Raw genomic sequence first — 22,884 nt, forward strand, 5'->3', positions numbered from 1 at the left:
AAAACCCCAAACAGCAAGCAATGCAAAGGAGAGGTTAGGGAAGAACTCCCTAGAAAGGCCATCAATAATCAATGCTTGCAGTTTGTCAGAATTTGTGGGTTTTTGTTTGTCCACCCGCCTCTTGAGGATTGACCACAAGTTCTCAATGGGAATAAGGTCTGGGGAGTTTCCTGGCCATGGACCCCAAATATCGATGTTTTGTTCCCCAAGCCACTTAGTTATCACTTTTGCCTTATGGCAAGGTGCTCCATCATGCTGGAAAAGGCATTGTTTGTCACCAAACTGATCCTGGATGGTTGGGAGGAGTTGCTCTCAGAGGATGTGTTGGTACCATTCTTTATTCATGGCTGTGTTCTTAGGCAAAATTGTGAGTGAGCCCACTCCCTTGGCTGAGAAGCAACCCCACACATGAATGGTCTCAGGATGCTTTACTGTTGGCATGACACAGGACTGATGGTAGCACTCACCTTATCTTCTCCGGACAAGCCAATCCCTGTACCTTTTACAGAATATCTGTCTGTCCTTGATGTTTTTCCTGGAGAGAAGTGGCTTCTTTGCTGCCCTTCTTCACCATGCCATCCTCCAAAAGTCTTCGCCTCACTGTGCATGCAGATGCACTCACACCTGCCTGCTGCCATTCCTGAGCAAGCTCTGTACTGGTGGTGCCCCGAACCCGCAGCTGAATCAACTTTAGGAGACGGTCCTGGCGCTTGCTGGACTTTCTTGGGCGACCTGAAGCCTTCTTCACAACAATTGAACCGCTCTCCTTGAAGTTCTTAATGATCCGATAAATGGTTGATTTAGGTGCAATCTTACTGGCAGCAATATCCTTGCCTGTGAAACCCTTTTTGTCCAAAGCAATGATGACGGCACGTGTTTCCTTGCAGGTAACCATGGCTGACAGAGGAAGAACAATGATTCCAAACACCAACCTCCTTTTGAAGCTTTCAGTCTGTTTTTCGAACTCAATCAGCATGACAGAGTGATCTCCAGCCTTGTCCTCGTCAACACTCACACCTGTGTTAACAAGAGAATCACTGACATGATGTCAGCTGGTCCTTTTGTGGCAGGGCTGAAATGCAGTGGAAATGTTTTTTGGGGTTTCAGTTCATTTGCATGGCAAAGAGGGACTTTGCAATTCATCTGATCACTCTTCATAACATTCTGGAGTATATACAAATTGCCATCATACAAACTGAGGCAGCAGACTGCGAAAATTTATATTTGTGTCATTCTCAAAACTTTTGGCCACGACTGTACATATACACTAAGTTGACTGTGCCTTTAAACAGCTTGGAAAATTCCAGAAAATTGTCATGGCTTTAGAAGCTTCTGATGGGCTAATTGACATAATTTGAGTCAATTGGAGGTGTACCTGTGGATGTATTTCAAGGCCTACCTTCAAACTCTGTGCCTCCTTGCTTGACATCATGGGAAAATCAAAAGAAATCAGCCAAGACCTCAGAAAAAAAATTGTAGACCTCCACAAGTCTGGTTCATCCTTGAGAGCAATTTCCAAACACCTGAAGGTACCACGTTCATCTGTACAAACAATAGTGCGCAAGTATAAACACCATGGGACCACGCAGCCGTCATACCGCTTAGGAAGAAGACGCGTTCTGTCTCCTAGAGATGAAAGTACTTTGATGCGAAAAGTGCAAATCAATCCCAGAACAACAGCAAAGGACCTTGTGAAGATGCTGGAGGAAACAGGTACAAAAGTATCTATATCCACAGTAAAACAAGTCCTATATTGAGGTAATCTGAAAGGCCGCTCAGCAAGGAAGAAGCCACTGCTCCAAAACATTCATAAAAATGCCAGACTACGGTTTGCAACTGCACATGGGGACAAAGATCATACTTTTTGGAGAAATGTCCTCTGGTCTGATGAAACAAAAATAGACCTGTTTGGCCATAATGACCATCGTTATGTTTGGAGGAAAAGGGGGGAGGCTTGCAAGCCGAAGAACACCATCCCACCCATGAAGCACAGGGGTGGCAGCATCATGTTGTGGGGGTGCTTTGTTGCAGGATGGACTGATGCACTTCACAAAATAGATGACATCATGAGGAAGGGAAATTATGTGGATATATTGAAGCAACATCTCAAAACATCTGCCGGGAAGTTAAAGCTTGGTCACAAATGTGTCTTCCAAATGGACATTGACCCCAAGCATACTTCTAAAGTTATGGCTTAAGGACAACAAAGTCAAGGTATTGGAGTGGCCATCAAAGCCCTGACCTCAATCCCATAGAAAATTTGTGGGCAGAACTGAAAAAGCGTGTGCGAGCAAGGAGACCTACAAACCTGACTCAGTTACACCAGCTCTGTCAGGAGGAATAGGCCAATATTCACCCAACTTATTGTGGGAAGCTTGTGGAAGGCTACCCAAAACGTTTGACCCAAGTTAAACAATTTAAAGGCAATGCTACCAAATACTAATTGTGTGTATGTAAATTTCTGACCCACTGGGAATGTGATGAAAGAAATAAAAGCTGAAATAAATAATTCTCTCTACTATTATTCTGACATTTCACATTCTTAAAATAAAGTGGTGATCCTAACTGACCTAAGACATGGAATTTTTACTAGGACTAAATGTCAGGAATTGTGAAAAACTGAGTTTAAATGTATTTGGCTAAGGTGTATGTAAACTTCCGACTTCAACTGTAGGTTAGGCTATTGTCATTCATTTTATCTCCAGCCTGTAGACTACAGAAAAGGGCCCATACTCTTTCTACGATATGCTATATCTTCTATATTATTTCTGTTAGATTAGTTTTTTGACAGAATGTTGGTGGAGCGCTGCAGTGATGCGTCTCTCTAACAGCACCCTGGAGATGCACACTGGGAATGGACATGATAAATATTTTGCATCCCTGTTTTTGACAAAGTGGGCACTGCTTATCTCATGGCGGCAACAGCGCTCACTTAAAAAGCCCACATGCCACTGGTTGAGAGAAATTGTCTGTTTTTGGGAAGAATTATGTGAGGTTTTATGTGTTGTTGGAGGCGCGTCTCGGTCAGTTTAGCTCAACCTATTCTATTTCATTGAAGTAACAGCAGGGTTGCCTTTGCACATAGTTTGGGATGGACTGGAGCCTTTTGCCTCCTGTTAGTTATGATCATACACACAGTGGATTAGGTCATGTGGTATTAGCATGACAGTAGAGTTGGGCGATATGGACAAAAATCCATATCACAATACATTCACTGAATTATAACTGTTCACCACAGTTATTTTATTTATATTACCCTTAAAACTACACCTACTACTTTGAATGATGTAGCTATCAATTGTCCCATTAACAATCACCCATATTAGCAAACTGTTTTTCATTTCAAACTTCACATTTCTCTCGTAGGGTTATTTATTCAAATAGGCTATTTATCGTAATGAACACCATCAGCAAAATGTCTACGATAAGTGGTTGGTTTGTCGGTGTCGATAATTTTCGGTTGTTCTTCCCAGCTTTACATGACAGCCTCCAAAAATATTAGCCTCCATGTTTAAAATGTATAAACTGAAAATAAGACCTTGTGCTTTGTTTTTACATAGCCATTCAAGCAAGCTTGTTTACTCTGTACCTAATTCAGAAATAATTCAATTTTTTTATGGTGGCTTTGTAATAGCAGAGACAGAACATAGTTTGCTGTGCTCTCTCAAATGCAATGCTCTGGTAATTCTGGTGTCACATAAGGAGTGTGTTCCATTCTCCATCAGTACCTCTTTGGTCGATATCTGACATTTCTCCTACTATACAATGGCTCATCCAAGGGTAAAATAAGCCCTTGTCCTGATCAAACCAATAGGGTCATGCATGCTGCTTTTGATAACTCTACGCTGCTCCTATGGATGAAGGCCAAGTGGTGTTTGTTTTGTGTGGCAGTGATTTCTTCATGGCCCGCTACCTGGAGGACCAGGACATTCGGAACAGAGAGAAGGAGAACCAGCCACCTAGTGTGCCTGTGCCTGAGGCATCCCCTCCCACCGCACCCCCCAAAGACAAGAAGGGTGGAGACAAAGGTAACGAACCTCTCCCCTGGGCCAGCCTGCCAGATAATCTGACATCACGCATCATATTAACACTGGATGCTTTTCTTTCAAAACATTAGCTTGTTCTCAATAAAAATACAGCAACGGGACCCTGTGTATGTTTTAAGTATGCATAAAGAAACAGACTGGTGCTCAGAGGTTATGTGCAGGTCAAGTGTTACACTGAAGTTTCCACCTGGGAGACACATTGAGAGGTGTTATATTAAGAGCTCTGCCAGTATTAGGTCTCAGCTCCATAGAGAAGTTTTGGTTGAAGCGCTGGTCCAATGCACTCATCTCTCTTGCTTATTTTCCTAGTGGTCCCCCTGTGGTAAACCGTCTCCTCCCCTCTCTCTAGTGACAGATAAAGCCCACCGTGTATTGTAAGAGAGTCCACGTGGGAGGCCTGGCCTCTCAGTCAGTCACTGGGGGAAATTCTTCTTCCTCAAGTTGTGTAACAACATTGAGGCAGATAAAGTTTGTTTCTGGTTTTCCAGGCAAAAAAGGCAACAGCACAGAGAAGCCCATTCCGCCTCCAGAGCCCTCAGAGCTGGTCCTGCCTGGCAGCATGGCCATTGGTTCAGTGTCCTTGGCTGTGGCCAAGACTGGGGCTCTACTACAATGCATTCCGCTGTACAAGTACATCAAAGCTCTGAGAAACCAACAAGTCAGTGAGCCCCCCCTTCAACACACATACCTGCACACATACAAACACACCATGCAATGTCATGCAATGTGAAATAGGTCATTGATCAGTAATGATAGGCCTAAAGGCAATACCAGATACTATACAGTATGTGTGGGTATAGGGAGGCAATTTCATCTAGTTGTCATACAAAACATGTAGTGAGTAGTTTTTAAAAAGTGTCAGAAGTGCTGAGTAATATTATTTACCATCTTCTCTTGACTTGGGCATATAATGTCCACAATCTGCTACTGTGACTAAAGTGTTCAATAATACCTTACCAAGTCTTTTATATTCCAGAAGGCATTTCTGCCAAAAAACGCATTTAGATTTTTTTAAATAAAAAAACGTTCAAATGCCTCTCCTGTGAAGTAGTGGCGTGCGACATACGCCTCGCTTCTTGAAATGGGTCACATTTGTAAAACACCAAATGCTTTACTATGCTTTTTCTTTATTTTAACAGCCGTGTCCAAAAGAGATGCACATCCCTGTGCCCTTGGTAACTTTGTTGAGCTGTGGCAAGATGTCCCCAGGAAAACTCAATTTACTGGAGGAAGTCATTGTCATCCCTAAAGCTGGACAAAGACTCAAACAAGTATTGACACTCAACCACAACATATTTTCAGCCTTTATTCTCCAATTTCAAGTTACACACTTTGTTCTCGATCTGCCCAGTATTACTGGGAGAGTCCATCAAAACTCAAGTTTATTCTTTGTGTTCTATCTGGACACTTACACATTAAAGTAATTTAGCAGACCCTCTTATCCAGAGCGACTTACATTCGAGTGCATACACCAGAGTGCATACATTCGTTCTGGTCCCACGCTTGAATCGAACCCACAACCCTGGTGTTGCAAGCTCCATGCTCTACCAACTACAGCGCACACGACCATACAGGACTTACTGAATACTAGTCTTGAGAGTGTCGAGGTTAAGTCAACCAATGTTCCTGATTGTTTTCTCTGCCAAGATTTGGTATTACATTGTCTTAGATACATGTTTCTTTAAACTATCTGTGAACTCCCCCAACAGATCATTACAATGGTCCTTAAGCTTCAAAAGGAGATGATGAAAATAATGAATGCTGCTTCAAAAACAGGGGTAAGGAACATTGCGGCAGATCCCTGTATATTGGATCTACTGTATAGTATAGGGCTCTATTTGTGTCTTATGACTCACAATTGAGTCAGGGTCTACAGTACATGTTGTCTTTCTTACTCTACCTTCTAGAAAAGAAAGCAAATACATTTTGGTGGACATAAACTCAGCAAAAAAAGAAACATCCATTTTTCAGGACCCTGTCTTTCAAAGATGATTAGTAAAAATCCAAATAACTTCACAGATCTTCATTGTAAAGGGTTTAAACACTGTTTCCCATGCTTGTTCAATGAACCATAAACAATTAATGAACATGCACCTGTGGAACAGTCGTTAAGACACTAACAGCTTACAGACGCTAGGCAATTAAGGTCAATTAAGGTCAAGGACACTAAGGAGGCCTTTCTACTGACTCTGAAAAACAGAAAGATGCCCATCTGCGTTAACATGCCTTAGGTATGCTGCAAGGAGGCATGAGGACTGCAGATGTGGCCAGGGCAATAAATTGCAATGTTTGTACTGTGAGACGCCTAAGACAGCGCTACAGGGAGACAGGACGGACAGCTGATCATCCTCGCAGTGGCAGACCATGTGTAACAACACCTGCGCAGGGTCGGTACATCTGAACATCACACCTGCGGGACAGGTACAGGATGGCAACAACAACTGCCCAAGTTACACCAGGAACGCACAATCCCTCCATCGGTGCTCAGACTGTCCGCAATAGGCTGAGAGAGGCTGGACAGAGGGCTTGTAGGCCTGTTGTAAGGCAGGTCCTCACCAGACATCACCTGCAACAACGTCGCCTATGGGCACAAACCCACCGTCGCTGGACCAGACAGGACTGGCAAAATGTGCTGACGAGTCACGGTTTTGTCTCACCAGGGGTGATGGTCGGATTCGCGTTTATCGTTGAAGGAATGAGCGTTACACCGGGTCCTGTAATATGGAGCGGGATCGATTTGGAGGTGGAGGGTCCGTCATGGTCTGGGGCGGTGTGTCACAGCATCATAGGACTGAGCTTGTTGTCATTGCAGGCAATCTCAACGCTGTGCGCTACAAGGAAGACATCCTCCTCCCTCATGTGGTACCCTTCCTGCAGGCTCATCCTGACATGACCCTCCAGCATGACAATGCCACCAGCCATACTGCTCGTTCTGTGTGTGATTTCCTGCAAGACAGGAATGTCAGTGTTCTGCCATGGCCAGCGAAGAGCCGGGATCTCAATCCCATTGAGCACATCTGGGACCTGTTGGATCGGAGGGTGAGGGCTAGGGCCATTCCCCCCAGAAATGTCCGGGAACTTGCAGGTGCCTTGGTGGAAGAGTGGGGTGACATCTCACAGCAAGAACTGGCAAATCTGGTGCAGTCCATGAGGAGGGGATGCACTGCAGTACTTATTGAAGATACTGACTGTTACTTTTGATTTTGACCCCCCCCCTTTGTTCAGGGACACATTATTCCATTTCTGTTAGTCACATGTCTGTGGAACTTGTTCAGTTTATGTCTCAGTTGTTGAATCTTGATATGTTCATACAAACATGTTAAGTTTGCTGAAAATAAACGCAGTTGACAGTGACAGGACGTTTCTTTTTTTGCTGAGTTTAGATATGTTATCTTTTGATTTATTTCTAAGACTGAATATGTTACTTTTTCCAACTTTTGTTGTGTTACAGCCTGAATTGAAAAAGGATTAAATTGAGATTTTATGTCACTGGCCTACACACAATACCCCATAATATCAAAGTGGAATTATGATTTTAACCTTTTTTACTAATTAATTAAAAATGAAAACCTGAAATGTCAAACCCCCTTAGCAAGACTACTGTAAATAAGTTCAGGAGTAAAACTGCTTAACAAGTCACATAAGTTGCATGGACTCAGTCTGTGTGCAATAATAGTTTTTACATGATTTTTGAATGACTTCCTCATCTCTGTACCCCACACATACAATTATCTGTGAGGTGAATCAGCTGAACAGTGAATTTCAAACACAGATTCAACCACAAAGACCAGGGAGGCTTTACAATGCCTTACAAAGAAGGGCACCTATTGGGAGATTTTTATATATATATATATATTTTTTTTAAGCAGACATATAATATCCCTTTGAGCATAGTGGGGTAGTGTGCACCCAGTCACTACAAAGATACAGATAGGAGAAAACTGAGAATGGATCAACAACATGTAGTTACTCCACAATGCTAACCTAATTGAGAGTGAAAGGACGCATGTACAGAATACACATATTCCAAAACATGCATCCTGTTTGCAACAAGGCACTAAAGTAATACTGCAAAAATGTGGCAAATCAATTGACTTTTTGTCCTGAATACAACATGTTATGTTTGGGGCAAATCCAATACAACACATTACTGAGTACCACTCCATATGTTCAAGCATAGTGGTGGCTGCATCATGTTATGCTTGTAATCGTTAAGGACTGGGAGTTTTTCAGGATAAAAAAAAATGGAATGGAGCTAAGCACTGGCAAAATCCTAGAGGACAACCTGGTTCAGTCTGCTATCTACCAGACACTGGGAGATTAATTCACCTTTCAACAGGACAATAACATAAAACACAAGGCCAAAACTACACTGGAGTTGCTTACCAAGAAAACAGTGAATGTTCCTGAGTGGCCGAGTTAGTTTTGACTTAAATCTGCTCGCAAATCTATTACAAAACCTGAAAATGGTTGTCTAGCAATGATCAACATCCAATTTGACAAATCTTGAAGAATTTGGGCTAGTGCTGCACAATCCAGGTGTGGAATGCTCTTAGAAAAAGAGACTTACCCAGAAAGACTCACAGCTGTAATAGCTGCCAAAGGTGATTCTGACATGTATTGACTCGGGGTTGAATACTTATCTAATGAAGATATATTCGTGTTTTATTTTTCATATTTTTTTCCCACTTTGACATTACAGAGTATTTTGTGTAAATCCTTGACAAAAATGACAATTAAATCCATTTGAATCCCACTTTGTAACACAACAAAATGTGGAAAAAGTCAAGGGGTGTGAATACTTTCTGAAGGCGCTGTACACATTACATGAAAACGTACATTTTTCAAGGCTTGAATCAATTCAATGCCATCTGTTTATGGTTAAGCACTAGTTGCACTATCAAACTGCAAATAGATGATTCAGCACTTCTCTCCACAGATATAGGTATATTATTAACAATGACACTTTGTGTGCATTTATGACGGCTGACCAAACATCCCTTCTCTCTTTCCAGCCTGTACTGCCAACAGTGTCTGACTCTGGAGCCTTAGTTGTTGGGTATGAGCGTCCTGAGCAGCCTCTCGATCTAATTACCGAAGCATCTAACAATCTTGGATTGGCACTTGGAAAGGGGATCCATTTAGCAGTAAACTGTGCTGCTCACAACCTAATGGACTATGTATGTAAACAGAATGTTAAAACATGCAGTGTGCCCTTGCACAATGAGTACAATTCTATGTATTCATTCTGTCTTTGCTCCTCTACAGCCAAAAGGAAAGTATGAAGTTATTACAGGAACACCCAAGTCTCCTGATGAACTAGTGGACATGTATGAGGCTTTGATTAGTAAATACCCAGCAGTCGTAGCCCTGATCGATCCTCTGCGAAAAGAGGTAAGACGGGAACACAGCTCTGAACACAGTACCGCAGTAAATGAAAGACATGCGTTGGTGAGTACAAATGTGCTTGTGAAAGCTCATGGTATGTGACCCCTGTGTAAGGATGTGGAGCAGTGGGAGAGACTGAGCAGTGTGGTTGGAGCCTCGTGTAGCCTGCTCTCTGACATCTCCTCCAAGCCCCAGTGTCACAGCTCACGGGAAGACGCCCCATCTCTTCCAGGGGTCAGAGGGTATATCCTCAATCAGAGCAATGAGACCACAGTCACCGACCTGATCCACGTCACCACAGAGAACAAAGGTAAGGGAGCCACTGATGGAGTCAGTTTTACATAGAGCTATCGCTTACTAATACATGACTCATTGTCCTATTGTAAGTCAAATGTATAGTATGCATAGTTTTATGGAGGGAATGTCAAATCCATCCTAGTGGAATTAGCCTACATATTGGCCAGATTGACCTAAATTAATTGACTTCATAACATCAAAACTGAATAGACACTGTGTATACCACAGAGATGGAACTAAACATTTTTACTAAGGGATGGGGGGAGTTCACTCACGCTGACATACATGGTTGCTCTGATGGATTCTGTTGGATGAATCTTTTAGACGTCTTTTCCCGATGTTGAAGTCGGGTGCATTTTAGGTGCTGAATAAAAGGTGCAATGGCGTATTCTACGTATGTCGAAAAGACGCATGTTCCGGATGTTGAAAATACATATTTACCAGACATTGAAATCCAGTGCATTTTAGGTGCTGAATGAAAGGTGAAAATACATATTTTCCGGACGTTGAAAATACGTTTTTTTCCCGGTCATTAATTCTATGGCCATACATTCTCATTGAAGTAAGCATTATATCACAACAATACGTTTTCAAGCCTCTTAATATAAGAAAGAGGAGCTAGCTGAAGATTGCAACAGAATATGTATTATATCTGTCACATGGACTTATGTTAGCTTTTTCAAAAGCAGCGATGACGTTCATAGTAGTCAAACATCCAGAATAAACCAACAGACCACTTCAACTACAACAACATTCTCAGTAACAGTTACATAATGTACACCATATATACAAAGGTATGTGGACACCCCTTCAATTAGTGAATTCGGCTGTTTCAGCCACACCTATGGCTGACAGGTGTATAAAATTGAGCACACAGCCAAGCAATCTCCATACACAAACATTGGCAATAGAATGGCCTCACTGAAGAGCTCCGTGACTTTCAACGTGGCACCATCACAGGATGCCACCTTTCCAACAAGTTAGTTTGTCAAATGTCTGCCCTGCTAGAGCTGCCCTAGTCAACTGTAAGGGCTGTTATTGTGAAGTGGAAATGTCTAGGAGCAACAAGTGGTAGGCCACAGAAGCTCACAAAACAGGACCGCCGAGTGCTGAAGAGCCTAGCAGGTAAAAATCGTCTATCCTCGGTTGCAACACTCCAAACTTCCTCTGGAAGCCACGTCAGCACAGAACTGTTTGTCGGGAGCTTATTGAAATGGGTTTCCATGGCCGAGCAGCCGCACTCAAGCCTAAGAATGGAAACAAACACTATTATTCCAATGAGCTCCGCCCCCAAACAAAATTTGGTCGGTGCAGATCAGATCCAAATCTGAACTAATCAGAGACGTCTAGGCTATGTTTCATAAGTTTGAACATCACAGGACAGTGCCTGACGGTTTAGGAGAGTAGAGCACAGTGGAGTACGATGCAGTATGGTACAGGACAGTACGGTATGGTACAGGACAGAGTTTTATTCAGTAAAGTACAGTACGGTATGGTACAGGACAGTAGAGTTTTATTCAGTAAAGTACGGTACGGTACAGGACAGTAGAGTTTTATTCAGTAATGTACGGTATGGTACAGGACAGTAGAGTTTTATTCAGTAATGTACGGTATGGTACAGGACAGTAGAGTTTTATTCAGTAATGTACGGTATGGTACAGGACAGTAGAGTTTTATTCAGTAATGTACGGTATGGTATGGTACAGGACAGTAGAGTTTTGTACAGTACGGTATGGTACAGGACAGTAGTTTTATTCAGTAATGTACGGTATTGTATGGTACAGGACAGTAGAATTTTATTCAGTACAGTACAGTACGGTATGGTACAGGACAGTAGTTTTATTCAGTACATTATGGTACGGTATAGGACAGTTTTATTCAGTATAGTACAGTTTAGTTCAGCAGAGTAGAGTACATTAGAGTATAGCAGGGTACGATAGTACACTATTTTACTTTTATTTTATTTACTGTACTCTAATATGTTCTGCTGTATTGTACTGTACTCTACTCTACTTTTCTTTACTGTACAGTACTGTACTGTGCTGTCAACTTGTGAAACATACTGCCAGAGTAACTGCCAGAGTAATGGAAAAACTTGAGTAAATGAGGAATACAAAGCATATTGCAAGCAGGTGCTTCACGCAGGTGTGGTTCCTGAGTTAATTAAGCAATTAACATCCCATCATGCTTAGGGTCATGTATAAAAATGCTGGGCAGGCCATTATTTTTGCTACCATGGCTATGGCCCCATAGGATGACAATGCCCCCATCCACAGGGCACGAGTGGTCACTGAATGGTTTGATAAGCATGAAAATGATGTAAACCATATGCCATCTCAATCACCAGATCTCAACCCAATTGAACACTTGAGATTCTTGAGAGGCGCCTGAGACAGCATTTTCCATCAATAAAACCAAATTATGGAATTTATTGTGGAAGAATGGTGTCACATCCTTCCAATAGAGCTCCAGACACAGAATAGGGACCAAATTTCACTTGCTCTTTCGGGCAGCCACAAAGCAAAAATATGTAGTCTCTGGTTAAAGATCGTGTTTTGACATCCGTTTGTGTACTCGATAACTCATGCCCTTCACTATTGTAGAATCTATGTCAAGGTACATTGAAGCTGTCATGGCTCATGGTTGTCCAACGCCCTATTAAGACACTTTATGTTAGTGTATCCTTTATTTTGGCAATTACCTGTAGATGTCTATGATTGGTTCAGATTTGGTCCGGTACAGACCAGGCCCAATCTGAACGAATTATAGACGTCTATGTTTGGGCCAAAAGGCTGGTCCGGACTGGATGTCTGTGGAAGTTGAAATCAAGACCGGTCCGGACTGCACAAAAAAAAGATAAAGACATCGGTAAATGCTTAGTGGGAAGATTTCCCCTTTTGCATGCTCGCGAATTGAACCTTAGATCACAGGGAGCCAAATCAATGTCATCCGCGAGAGCCAGCTATCTGTCAAATGATGCAACCCCATGATATTTATACCGTAATAGGTCATGGGACCAAAGATTATGTTCAGTCGATTTACCTTTGTTCTAATCTCTCGTGGACAGATGTGCGTAACATAAATGGTTTTAGCATTTGTCAAGAGATTGGGATGGGACGACTAATTGGGATGAATCGCAAATCAGTCCCTTCCCATTCCCCTCGCCTGTCGACCCTCCATTTCCTTCACGCGCGCCTCTGCCGTATGCACAAGTTTCTCAAAGCTGAGGGAGTGAACATTATTGAGGGGGTAGGGGTTAATTAGACCATCTGCTGGCTCCAGAGCCAAATACTATCCCAACATGCACTGTGATATGTTTGTTGTTTTGCGCAATTTAATACAACAGAATGGAAAGGCGAGTCTAATTAATGAGCCACGTGTATTTTGTTTGTCTGATTTAGAGGCTTGATACATGTAACAAAATAAATGCATCCCAAGTAAAACATTTCACTGTAACTGAGATTTATATATTGTAAAATGACAGGGGGAATTAGAATTTCATGCAAATGTTATTATTTAAATGTGGAACATGAATTGCATCATTCGAATCACGAGTGCGTTCCGAAGTTGCTGGGTTTATTTGATCCCCTCGCTACTCTTGAAGTCACCCTTGGAGTTCCGTCAGCAACACGTGACAATGAGTTGGTAAGGGCCCAAAATCTGTCCATGTTAGAGATGCACTCCAGGAACTGAAGCACAACAAATTCGTAACATATCATACGAATAAAAATTATAAATAATCATTATAATTTTTGCAGGACGTAACATAGCATACGAAATGGATGATGTAGTACACAATTTAATGGCGTAGTACATAAAACGGGTGAAATGACTGGGTGAAATTATACAAATGTGGAGTTTTTGTATCGGGGCAATGATAATGTTGAGTTTAGTCATGAGGCTTATTGGATCTAATAGAAGTTTCATAATGCTTAGGTTGTTATGAGTGTACTGATATACGTGTGATGAACGCGACGTGCCAGAAACTCTGAGAAAAAACACTATCGTAGTTGGTCCTGTTGAAATTCGAGATGGTCTATGCATGTTCATGAGGCTAGCATAGAATACAAGGAGTTGACATCAACACCCCTCATCGAATATTCATAAAAATATACAAATAATACTCTGTGGACAACGAATTCCATTGTTAGGGTGGAGACACAAGTATCTCGTCATTGGGCGCATTCTGCCCAGGCATTGCGGACACATGCCAGATCTTGCAACATCTGGATTACGGTTGAATATTTTCCCGGTATTTTACAAATGTTCCATCCTGTAAATAAATCACCTTTCTCCCGGGTAACCTTGTATTTCCCTCCAAAACCGGAAGTGTCATTCACAAGCATATTAAGCACATAAATAGGCCTATGTCTAGATTTGATAAGAGCTTTAAATGAACATTCAAGCCTGATGCTACCTGAGCCTGATGAGCCATACATTAAATACATTTTTATGAACCCTACATTAAAGACATTTTATGAGCACAAGCCCAAAAAAGCCCAAATGATTGTATCGTTATCCAATACATGTACAGTTCATTCGGAAAGTATTTAGACAACTTCACTTTTTCCAAATGTTGTTAGGTTACAGCCTTATTCTTAAATGGATTAAATAAAAACAATCTACACACAATACCCCATAATGACAAAGCAATAATTGTTTTTAGAAATGTGTGCAAATGTATTCAAAATAAAAACTGAAATACCTTATTTCCGTAAGTATTCAGACCCTTTGCTATGAGACTCAAAATGGAGCTCAGGTGCATCCTGTTTCCATTGAACATCCTTGAGATGTTCCTACAACTTGATTGGAGTCCACTTGGGGAAAATTCAATTGATTGGAAATTATTTGGAAATGCACCTGTCTATATAAGGTCTCACAGTTGACAGTGCATGTCAGAGCAAAAACCTACCTGTAGAGCTCCGAGACAGGATTGTGTCGAGGCACAAATCTGGGGAAGGATACCAAAAAATGTCTGCAGCCATGAAGGTCCCCAATAACACAGTGGCCTCCATCATTCTTAAAGGAAGAAGTTTGGAACCACCAATACTCTTCCTAGAGCTGGCCGTCCAGGCAAACTGAGCAATCAAGGAAGAAGGGCCTTGGTCAGGGAGGTGACCAAGAACCCAATGGTCACTCTGACAGAGCTCCAGAGTTCCTCTGTGGAGATGTGAGAACCTTCCAGAAAGACAACCATCTCTGCAGCACTCCACCAATCAGGCCTTTATGGTAGAGTGGCCAGAAGTAAGCGACTCCTCAGTAAAAGGCACATGATAGCTCGCTAGGAGTTTGCCAAAAGGCACCTAAAGGACTCTCAGAACATGTGAAACTAGATTCTCTAGTCTGATGAAACCAAGATTGAACTCTTTGGCCTGATAGCCAAGCGTCACACTCATCCCCTTTGGTGAAGCATGATGGTGGCAGGATCATGCTGTGGGGATATTTTTCAGCGGCAGGGACTGGAAGACTAGTCAGGATTGAGGAAAAGATGAACGGAGCAAAGTACAGAAAGATCCTTGATGAAAACCTACTCCAGAGCACTTAGATACCTCATACTGGGGTGAAGGTTAATCTTCCAACAGGACAACAACCCTAAGCACACAGCCAAGATAATGCAGGAGTGGTTTCGGAACAAGTCTCTGAATGTCCTTGAGTGGCCCAGCCAGAGCCCGGACTTGAACCCGAACTAACATCTCTGTTAAGGGGTCTGAATACTTTCCGAATGCAGCGTATGTATGTGTATGTGTATGTATATATATATATATATATATATATATATATATATATATATATATATATATATATATATATATATATATATATATGAATGAGACCAAGAAGAAGAGTGATGGAATGCTGCATCAGATGACCTGGCCTCCACTATCCCCCGACCTCAACCCAATTGAGATGGTTTGGGATGAGTTTGACCACAGAGTGAAGGAAAAGCAGCCAAAAAGTGCTCAGCAGATGTGGGAACTCCTTCAAAACTGTTGGAAAAGCATTCCAGGTGAAGCTGGTTGAGAGAATGCCAAGCGTGTGCAAAGCTGTCATCAAGGCAAAGGGTGGCTACTTTGAAAAATGTCAAATATAAAATATATTTTGACTTGTATAACACTTTTTTGGTTCCTACATGATTCCATGTGTGTTATTTCATAGTTTTGATGTCTTCACTATTATTCTACAATGTAGAATGTAGAAAATAGTAAAAATATAGAAAAGCCCTGGAGTGAGTAGGTGTGTCCAAACCTTTGACTGGTACTGTGTGTGTGTGTGTGTGTGTGTGTGTGTGTATGTGTATGTGTATGTGTATGTGTATGTGTGTGTGTATATATTGAACAGGATTGTCCATTACTGATGGATAGAGAAATGCTGCAAGAGTGCTTGCACGTGCACTACTTTAAAGCAATGATATTCGAGTGATAGGCAGTTTAAAAAAATGTATCTTTAAAATTAAACAAATAATGTGACCCCGAAAAGCCAGATGGAGATGTGTACATTAGAGACGCATTCGGTCTTTATATTACTGTAGCATAGACTATGCTGCAGCAAATGTAGGCCCACCTGTCACATGAAAAAAAGTTACCATGATGAGATGATAGGTTGACATGCATTGTGAACTGTGCTCCATTCTGAGATGGGCAGTCTGTCCCCACCCTGAGCATTGATGATTGATCATGCAGAGAGCAGACAGAAAGCCTTAGAGAATCCAGATTGAGACATTGCATAAAATGTAACAGTTCCATTTCACGTCACGCTGTTCATATAAATAATTTATTATAATTTACCGGTTTCTCTAAGTGATTTATCCTGGGAAAAGGGAGTTGTTTGGGCGGTAATTCTTGGTATTATCTCTGTAACCGGTTTCCCGCCTTTCAACCCTAGTCTGGATTGGTATTTTAAGTATCAGCTAACCACATCATATGTTATAGCAATCTGGTGCCCAACGGTACAGTCGAATGACGTGGCATGCAACCGTTGGTTGATGCATGCAATGTCTGAGCAGAGGAACGCAACCTTTATATGAAGTATCTCTGGTAGGGCCGAGGGGATTGTTTGGGATTCACCGCGATAGTTTCCACTTAGAGGGCTTCGTTAGTCTCGTTAGTATATTTTCTAACATGTCTCCCCTCAGGATTTAACCGAGCATCTGACACAATTTCGCAAGATTTTAGTTCCGGGTTTCGGAGATTACCTTTGTTCTTACGATCTCACTCAAATGAATGTTTTTCTATATGAAACTAAGGTTTGTTAGTTTGTTCATGTTTATTTTGGGGAATGCAGTGTATTTCAAGAGGGAACGAACCCCTGTAATGACAGATAGTGTAAAGAGTTGATTAATTGACCTGGTCATGTACAGTAAATGACTTGTGTGTGTCACCTTTTGTATGTCAGGTGCAGTGATAATTGGAACGACGTGCGGTGAGCCCTGCAGTGACGACGCCCTCTCCGATGTGGTGAGGTTTAGTCATCTACTCCCTGGCTTTGTGTGTCTCTTTACATCTATATGTTTACATGTCTATCTCTCTCTGTGTCTTTATCTATCAATCTGTTTGACTGAAACTCTTTTGTAAGTCTGACAAGGGTCGTTCCACCAATTAGGTGCCTTTTTAACCCTTTACACTCGTGGGAATTGGCATATATGTATAGGGCTCAATTGAAATGTTTCTTACAGAAGAAATATGATAATAATATGCATAAGCATGGTAGCAATTGAAAGGGAACCGTTTTAGACCAAAGTTGAGGACACAACATTTCAGCTGGGACACAAAACTGAATCCAAACATTACACTGTTGATTTTATGTGCATTTTACATTTACTGTACTTTTCACCGCATTAGCTAATAACAACATCTGAAAATACACTGGATACATTCAGTAACATGATACGAATATTCCTGGAAAATGTGGGGCAGGTGCGACATAAGACAAAAAGTGAGAGGACTAACTGGTGTCTCCAAGTGGTCACACACACCTCTCCAAAGTGTGCACAGTTCCTAAGTAATTTCAATGCACTTTTATGACTCAAAGAAGTCTACAACTACAAAGTGCTTTTGAGCTCTCCTAGCTGTGTCGTTGAGGAACTAGAACAAGCACGCTTGTAGTTGTTTTGTTTGGAACACAACCCTGCATCTCAGCCATCACACAATTACTGTTGTTTATGCAATCCAAAAACAGCCCATTATAAATCGCAATCTGGGTCAGGTAGGCATAATTTGAAAGCTTGTTCTATTGCCTACATGACTAGCTAAGTTATGAAATAGGATCATACGGGGCAATTAAAAAAACAGATCGTTATTTTGGTGCGTTTAGAAAGGAGTCATGAGTGCATTCAGGTTATGACACCATGTCATCTTGTAACTGTACATCTAACACAGGGATAAAAAAATCTGCCACTGTATATGACATGAGTTTTATGATATGGAAATGTGAAGTGCATGTTTGGACTCACGGGTGTTTGGCTGCTTGTATGACTTCAAAGCGGTATTTATTATAATCCTCAACGTCTCATCTTTCAGAATACAACGAGTCATCTTACTTTACAGCAGTTCCCTGACTCAGACTACAAAAAAAATGCAAAAGTTGACCAATTAGTCGGAGGGATTGGGGCAACATCTTGTCGCGTGCTGTGCCCAAGTTCAGAACGGCTGTCAGTCAAAACCCAAGAATGCTGTGAATGAAGCGTAGAGCCTGAGCTCTGATGTCATGTATAGCTTGTTACTGTACAGCCACTGCGTTCCAATTTAGGAGCTTACCAGTGCCCAAATCTGCCATTTTCAACCTGTATACGGGTACAAGTGTAAAGGGCTACGTAGTGGAACTTGATGATTTCTTAACATTTTATTATACCAATTTTTTTACTTTCTGTCATAAAAAGCACGTTCAACTTCTTGAAAAACACATTTTTCCTTCACAAGAGGATAAATAAAAAAAGAACTATAGTAAGTGCCTAATAAGTATAACGGGGTTGACCATAACAGGGTTGACAACTTTATCTTAAATCAGCCATAAATCCCCTTGTAACATGGGGAATGGAAGCTCTCCTCCCGGTGTGCAACGGGAGGAACAATTGAATCCAAGTTTCACAAAAAAGTTGTTGAAACATTTTTATCCCATCTAAATAACTAGTGCTTTAGAATGATGGTGAAAACTTGGAGAAGTGTTTGGGTTAATTGGGTTAAAATCTTCCTAGAAGTCACAGAGATTTCAAAATGCAGAATTTGGGCTCTTTAGTAAGTCTAATTATATAAAAAATCTGATTTATTGAATATTCAATGTGGTCTATATTAAAGGGCATTTAATTTTATATAACAAGGTTTTTTTTAATAAAATATTTGCACGCAATTTCTTCTTAAAATATCCAAGGGACGCAAAAGGCACTCATTTCGTGGAACAACCCACAATCAATTGCAGTAACTCAGCAATTATGTATGTATTCTGTTCTACACGAGTTTGACAATACAAGTGTGTGTATTTACAAGGCCCAATAACCTCTGTTGAAGAGATATCATAAACAGTTTGCCTGTCATTGTGTACTCACACTACAACAAAGCTAACTGACGGCGTCTTGTCTTTCCCTTGCTGATGAGCAGTTGCATGTTGGCGCTCTATGCCTGTAAACTGTTGTCATTGTGCGTTTCGCTCTCTCCCTCAGGTCGTAGGCCTGGGAGTTGGGTATGTCAAACTGGGAGGTCTGAGTCGTGGAGAGCGGCTGACTAAATACAACCGTCTGATTTCTATAGAGGAAGAATTGGCCCAGCAGGGAATACTGGGTATGGCTTTTTCTTCTCTTGTCTTTTCAGCCGGTAGAAAGAGGAGGCTAGACAAAGCTATGGGGAGGAGAGGCAGTAATGGGTTGGCTGGTGAGAACACATCTCTCCCTGCCTGTGAAAGGAAGCTGTGTGTCAGGAATCATGAAGGGGGGGGGAAGGAGCTGGCAAAAAAATATCTACCTTGGTTCTGTTAATTGGCCACATAATTACGCTGCCCCCCCCCCCCCCCCCCCCCCACACACACACACACACAAAAAAGGGACAGGGACATTAGACAATTGCTGAAAAGCGAGTTCATCTTTGTATAAAATAAAGAATTAACTTGTGCACCAATTGCATATACAGGACTCTGGTATACTGTTTGGTTCTGGCTCTGTGGAATATATATTTTTAGTACTGTCAAAGCAGTAGAAAACATCACAGACCTAGAATAGAGGGGCCTGGAGCAAGGAGGGGCATGTTCAATGTACACAGACCTCTACAGAACTCGTTCAATAGACTGTCATACAGGGGCTAGTTTCTCTTTGGCCTTTTTAAAGTCTTTGTTGTCCATTCAACTTATTTCCCTTTTTTTTTCTTCCTGTCTGCAGATTCAAGAAAACAACACACATCTCCTCTCTTTGTTGGAGAAACGGAGGAGCAGTCATCTACATAATATTCTCGGGGATTAAACAAAAAACATCATGTTTTTATTCCAAATGACATTTTCTATTTATGTTCACATCAATATAATGTAATTACAGGACATAAAATGAATAGCTCATACAATCTATTTAAATGATACACCATTACATTTTTGAATGGATTTTCAGCCTTCACTTAGTGTAAATGGGTTTCACTCTAACCAAAGGAAGTCTTGGTCTGCCTAGCAACAAAACTGAATTGATCAAAATACTTTTGCGTGGCAAACTCTGAAATAAACTGAAAATGATATTTAAACACAGATTTTCAAATTCCAAAGAATATATATATATTTTTAAATACATCTGTGGTCACCATAACCATAGTTTTTGGTGTGGTTTATGAATATTTTTCCATTATTGGTATAATGTAGTGTGGACAACAGACAGGCTTTGTATTCCGAGGTCTTTCCTTCAGCAGAGAGCTGACTGCAGCATTGACAGATGCAGGTCTTTTGTATGAAGATAAATAGTTTCATGAACTGAAATATAAGATCCCAGACATTTTCTATACGCACAAAAACCTTATTTCTCTCAGATTTTGTGTATACATTTTTTTACATCCCTGTTAGTGAGCATTTGTCATTTGCCAAGGTAATCCATCTACCTGACAGGTGTGGCATATCGAGTAGCTGATTAAACAGCATGATCATTACACAGGTGCACCTCACACTGGGGACAATAAAAGGCCACTCTAAAATGTGCAGTTATGTCATGTAACACTATTCCACAGATGTCTCAAGTTTTGGGGCAGAGTGCAATTGGCATGCTGACTGCAGGAATGTCCACTAGAGCTGTTGCCAAATAATTTAATGTTAATTTCTCTACCATAAGCTATCTCCAATGTCAATTTAGAGAATTTGGCAGTATGGGGTGGGGTTATGGTATGGACAAGCATATGCTACGGACAACGAACACAATTGCATTTTATCAATGCCAATTTGAATGCACATTTTTTTAAAGGTTTATGTGACCAACAGATGCATCTGTATTCCCAGTCATGTGAAATCCATAGATTAGGGCCTAATTAATTTATTTATATTGACTGATTTCCTCATATGAACTGTAACTCAGTAAAATCTTTGAAATTGTTGCATGTTGCATTTATAGTTTTTGCTCAGTATAGATGAGACACTGAGCAAGACCAAGGATTTCAACACTTTTAACGGCCCAGTGCAGTCCAAATTTGTTTTTTTTCTGTGTTTTAGATCATATTGTACAACAGCTCATGAAACTAATACTGTAAACGTGTGATCAGTGTTAATTCCTGATAGTTGCTGATTTAAAATACAATCTCCACACTTTCCAATCAGCAGGTTTGGATAAGTGGGATTTTCTGTTTCCCTCTCCCCACTCAGTCCACTCCCAGACAGTCCTAGCAAAATTCTGGCTTGAGAAATAGTTTTTTTGCTAGAAAGATACATTTGCCCATTTTAATGGAAATCTATAACAATAATAATTGTTACAGAGAAATGATTTAATATTGAGATTTAAATTAGCTGCATTGGGCATTTAAGCTTAAAGCAGGTGGACCCCGAGTAGAAATCCTGGAATTAGGAGTACTGGAATAGTTTTATACTGACAGAAAAATATTTTATATTAGTTGCACTCACTATTACTCAATGTCTTTATGTAACATGTTAGTGCTGATATAAGTTATTATAGAGGAAACATATTTTTAAGCAATGTTGAGAGGATGACAGATGAGTCTGAAAGAGCCGACGCAAAGGAATGCTAAACTGCCTAAAGCATACAGCAACTCAATGCTGACTACCAAGTAAAGCCAACACACTGAGAAAGGGCCCCTTCATAATTTGTCATATTCTCATCCAACCCCACAATACAGTTTTTAGAGGAAATTAAGTCCTTTTTAAAGACAAAACCACCGGTCTAAACAGTTGTGGCATCCCCTGCGCCAGTGTAACAGAGGGGGCAGTTGTTCCAGTGGGAAGTAGAGAGTTCAAAGCTGCTTTGTGCACCAATAGACAGGGAGAACCAGCACACAACTGTGTTGGAGCACTTATGGCCTACATCAATGAGCCTGTCAAGGGAGTTTTCCTTCATTCATGCCTCTTTTCAACTCAAACGATAACGTTGATTTACGTAGGCCTACGTAAGCTATCTGTAATAGCTGCACATGGCACAAAGCACAATTACTCCTATTATCAAGCATACCTGTGTAATTACAACATTTTACCATGAGTAGAATTGCATTTAAATTGAAATATCAACTTACAAAAAAAGATTGTAAGTATCATAATAGACTGTATTTCACTTGGTCTCAAAGTGCTTAGCTCAGCGTTGCTTCATCTACTACGGTATGTATGTAGTAGAAATTGTTGCTAAACATTTGAGAATATTATGTGTGTTCATACAGCCATCTACTGAACCTCCAAACAAACCAAGGAAGGAGAGAAAGAAAGAGAGAGGGAGCACACGGGATATTTACAGACATCCTCTAATCAATGAGTGTGGTTAGCCAGACAAAGCAGCCCTGTACATTGGCCCTGAGCAGCCATGGCTCCCTACCAGGCAATTACTCTGTTTGGAAAATAAATGAAATGACTGACAAAATAGGCTAAATTAAGTGTTTCCTAAACACACTAAAAAGGGGATTCCTAAATGCCAATCCCTCTAGGGGGAAAAACAACAAAAAGTTGCATTGTATTGGCTGATGGCAACAGAAATTGAGAGCGGTAAAGA

General features: G+C 41.1%; 1 protein-coding gene across 1 annotated transcript in view; it reads left to right on the forward strand.

Moving 5' to 3' along the window:
• The window catches only part of eno4 (enolase 4), a 40,768-nt gene extending 20,306 nt beyond the window's left edge, over positions 1-20,462 (forward strand). The window contains exons 4-13 of the mRNA XM_029698280.1: positions 3,892-4,028; positions 4,535-4,704; positions 5,186-5,317; positions 5,756-5,824; positions 9,062-9,226; positions 9,315-9,440; positions 9,549-9,744; positions 17,124-17,185; positions 19,384-19,501; positions 20,092-20,462. Coding sequence (XP_029554140.1) covers positions 3,892-4,028; positions 4,535-4,704; positions 5,186-5,317; positions 5,756-5,824; positions 9,062-9,226; positions 9,315-9,440; positions 9,549-9,744; positions 17,124-17,185; positions 19,384-19,501; positions 20,092-20,156 — 1,240 coding nt within the window. The 3' untranslated portion in view covers positions 20,157-20,462. The remainder of the gene's footprint in view (positions 1-3,891; positions 4,029-4,534; positions 4,705-5,185; positions 5,318-5,755; positions 5,825-9,061; positions 9,227-9,314; positions 9,441-9,548; positions 9,745-17,123; positions 17,186-19,383; positions 19,502-20,091) is intronic.
• The last annotated feature ends 2,422 nt before the right edge of the window (positions 20,463-22,884 follow it).

The sequence above is a fragment of the Salmo trutta genome, chromosome 18 (genome assembly GCF_901001165.1).
Source record: "Salmo trutta chromosome 18, fSalTru1.1, whole genome shotgun sequence".
NCBI lineage: Eukaryota > Metazoa > Chordata > Actinopteri > Salmoniformes > Salmonidae > Salmo > Salmo trutta.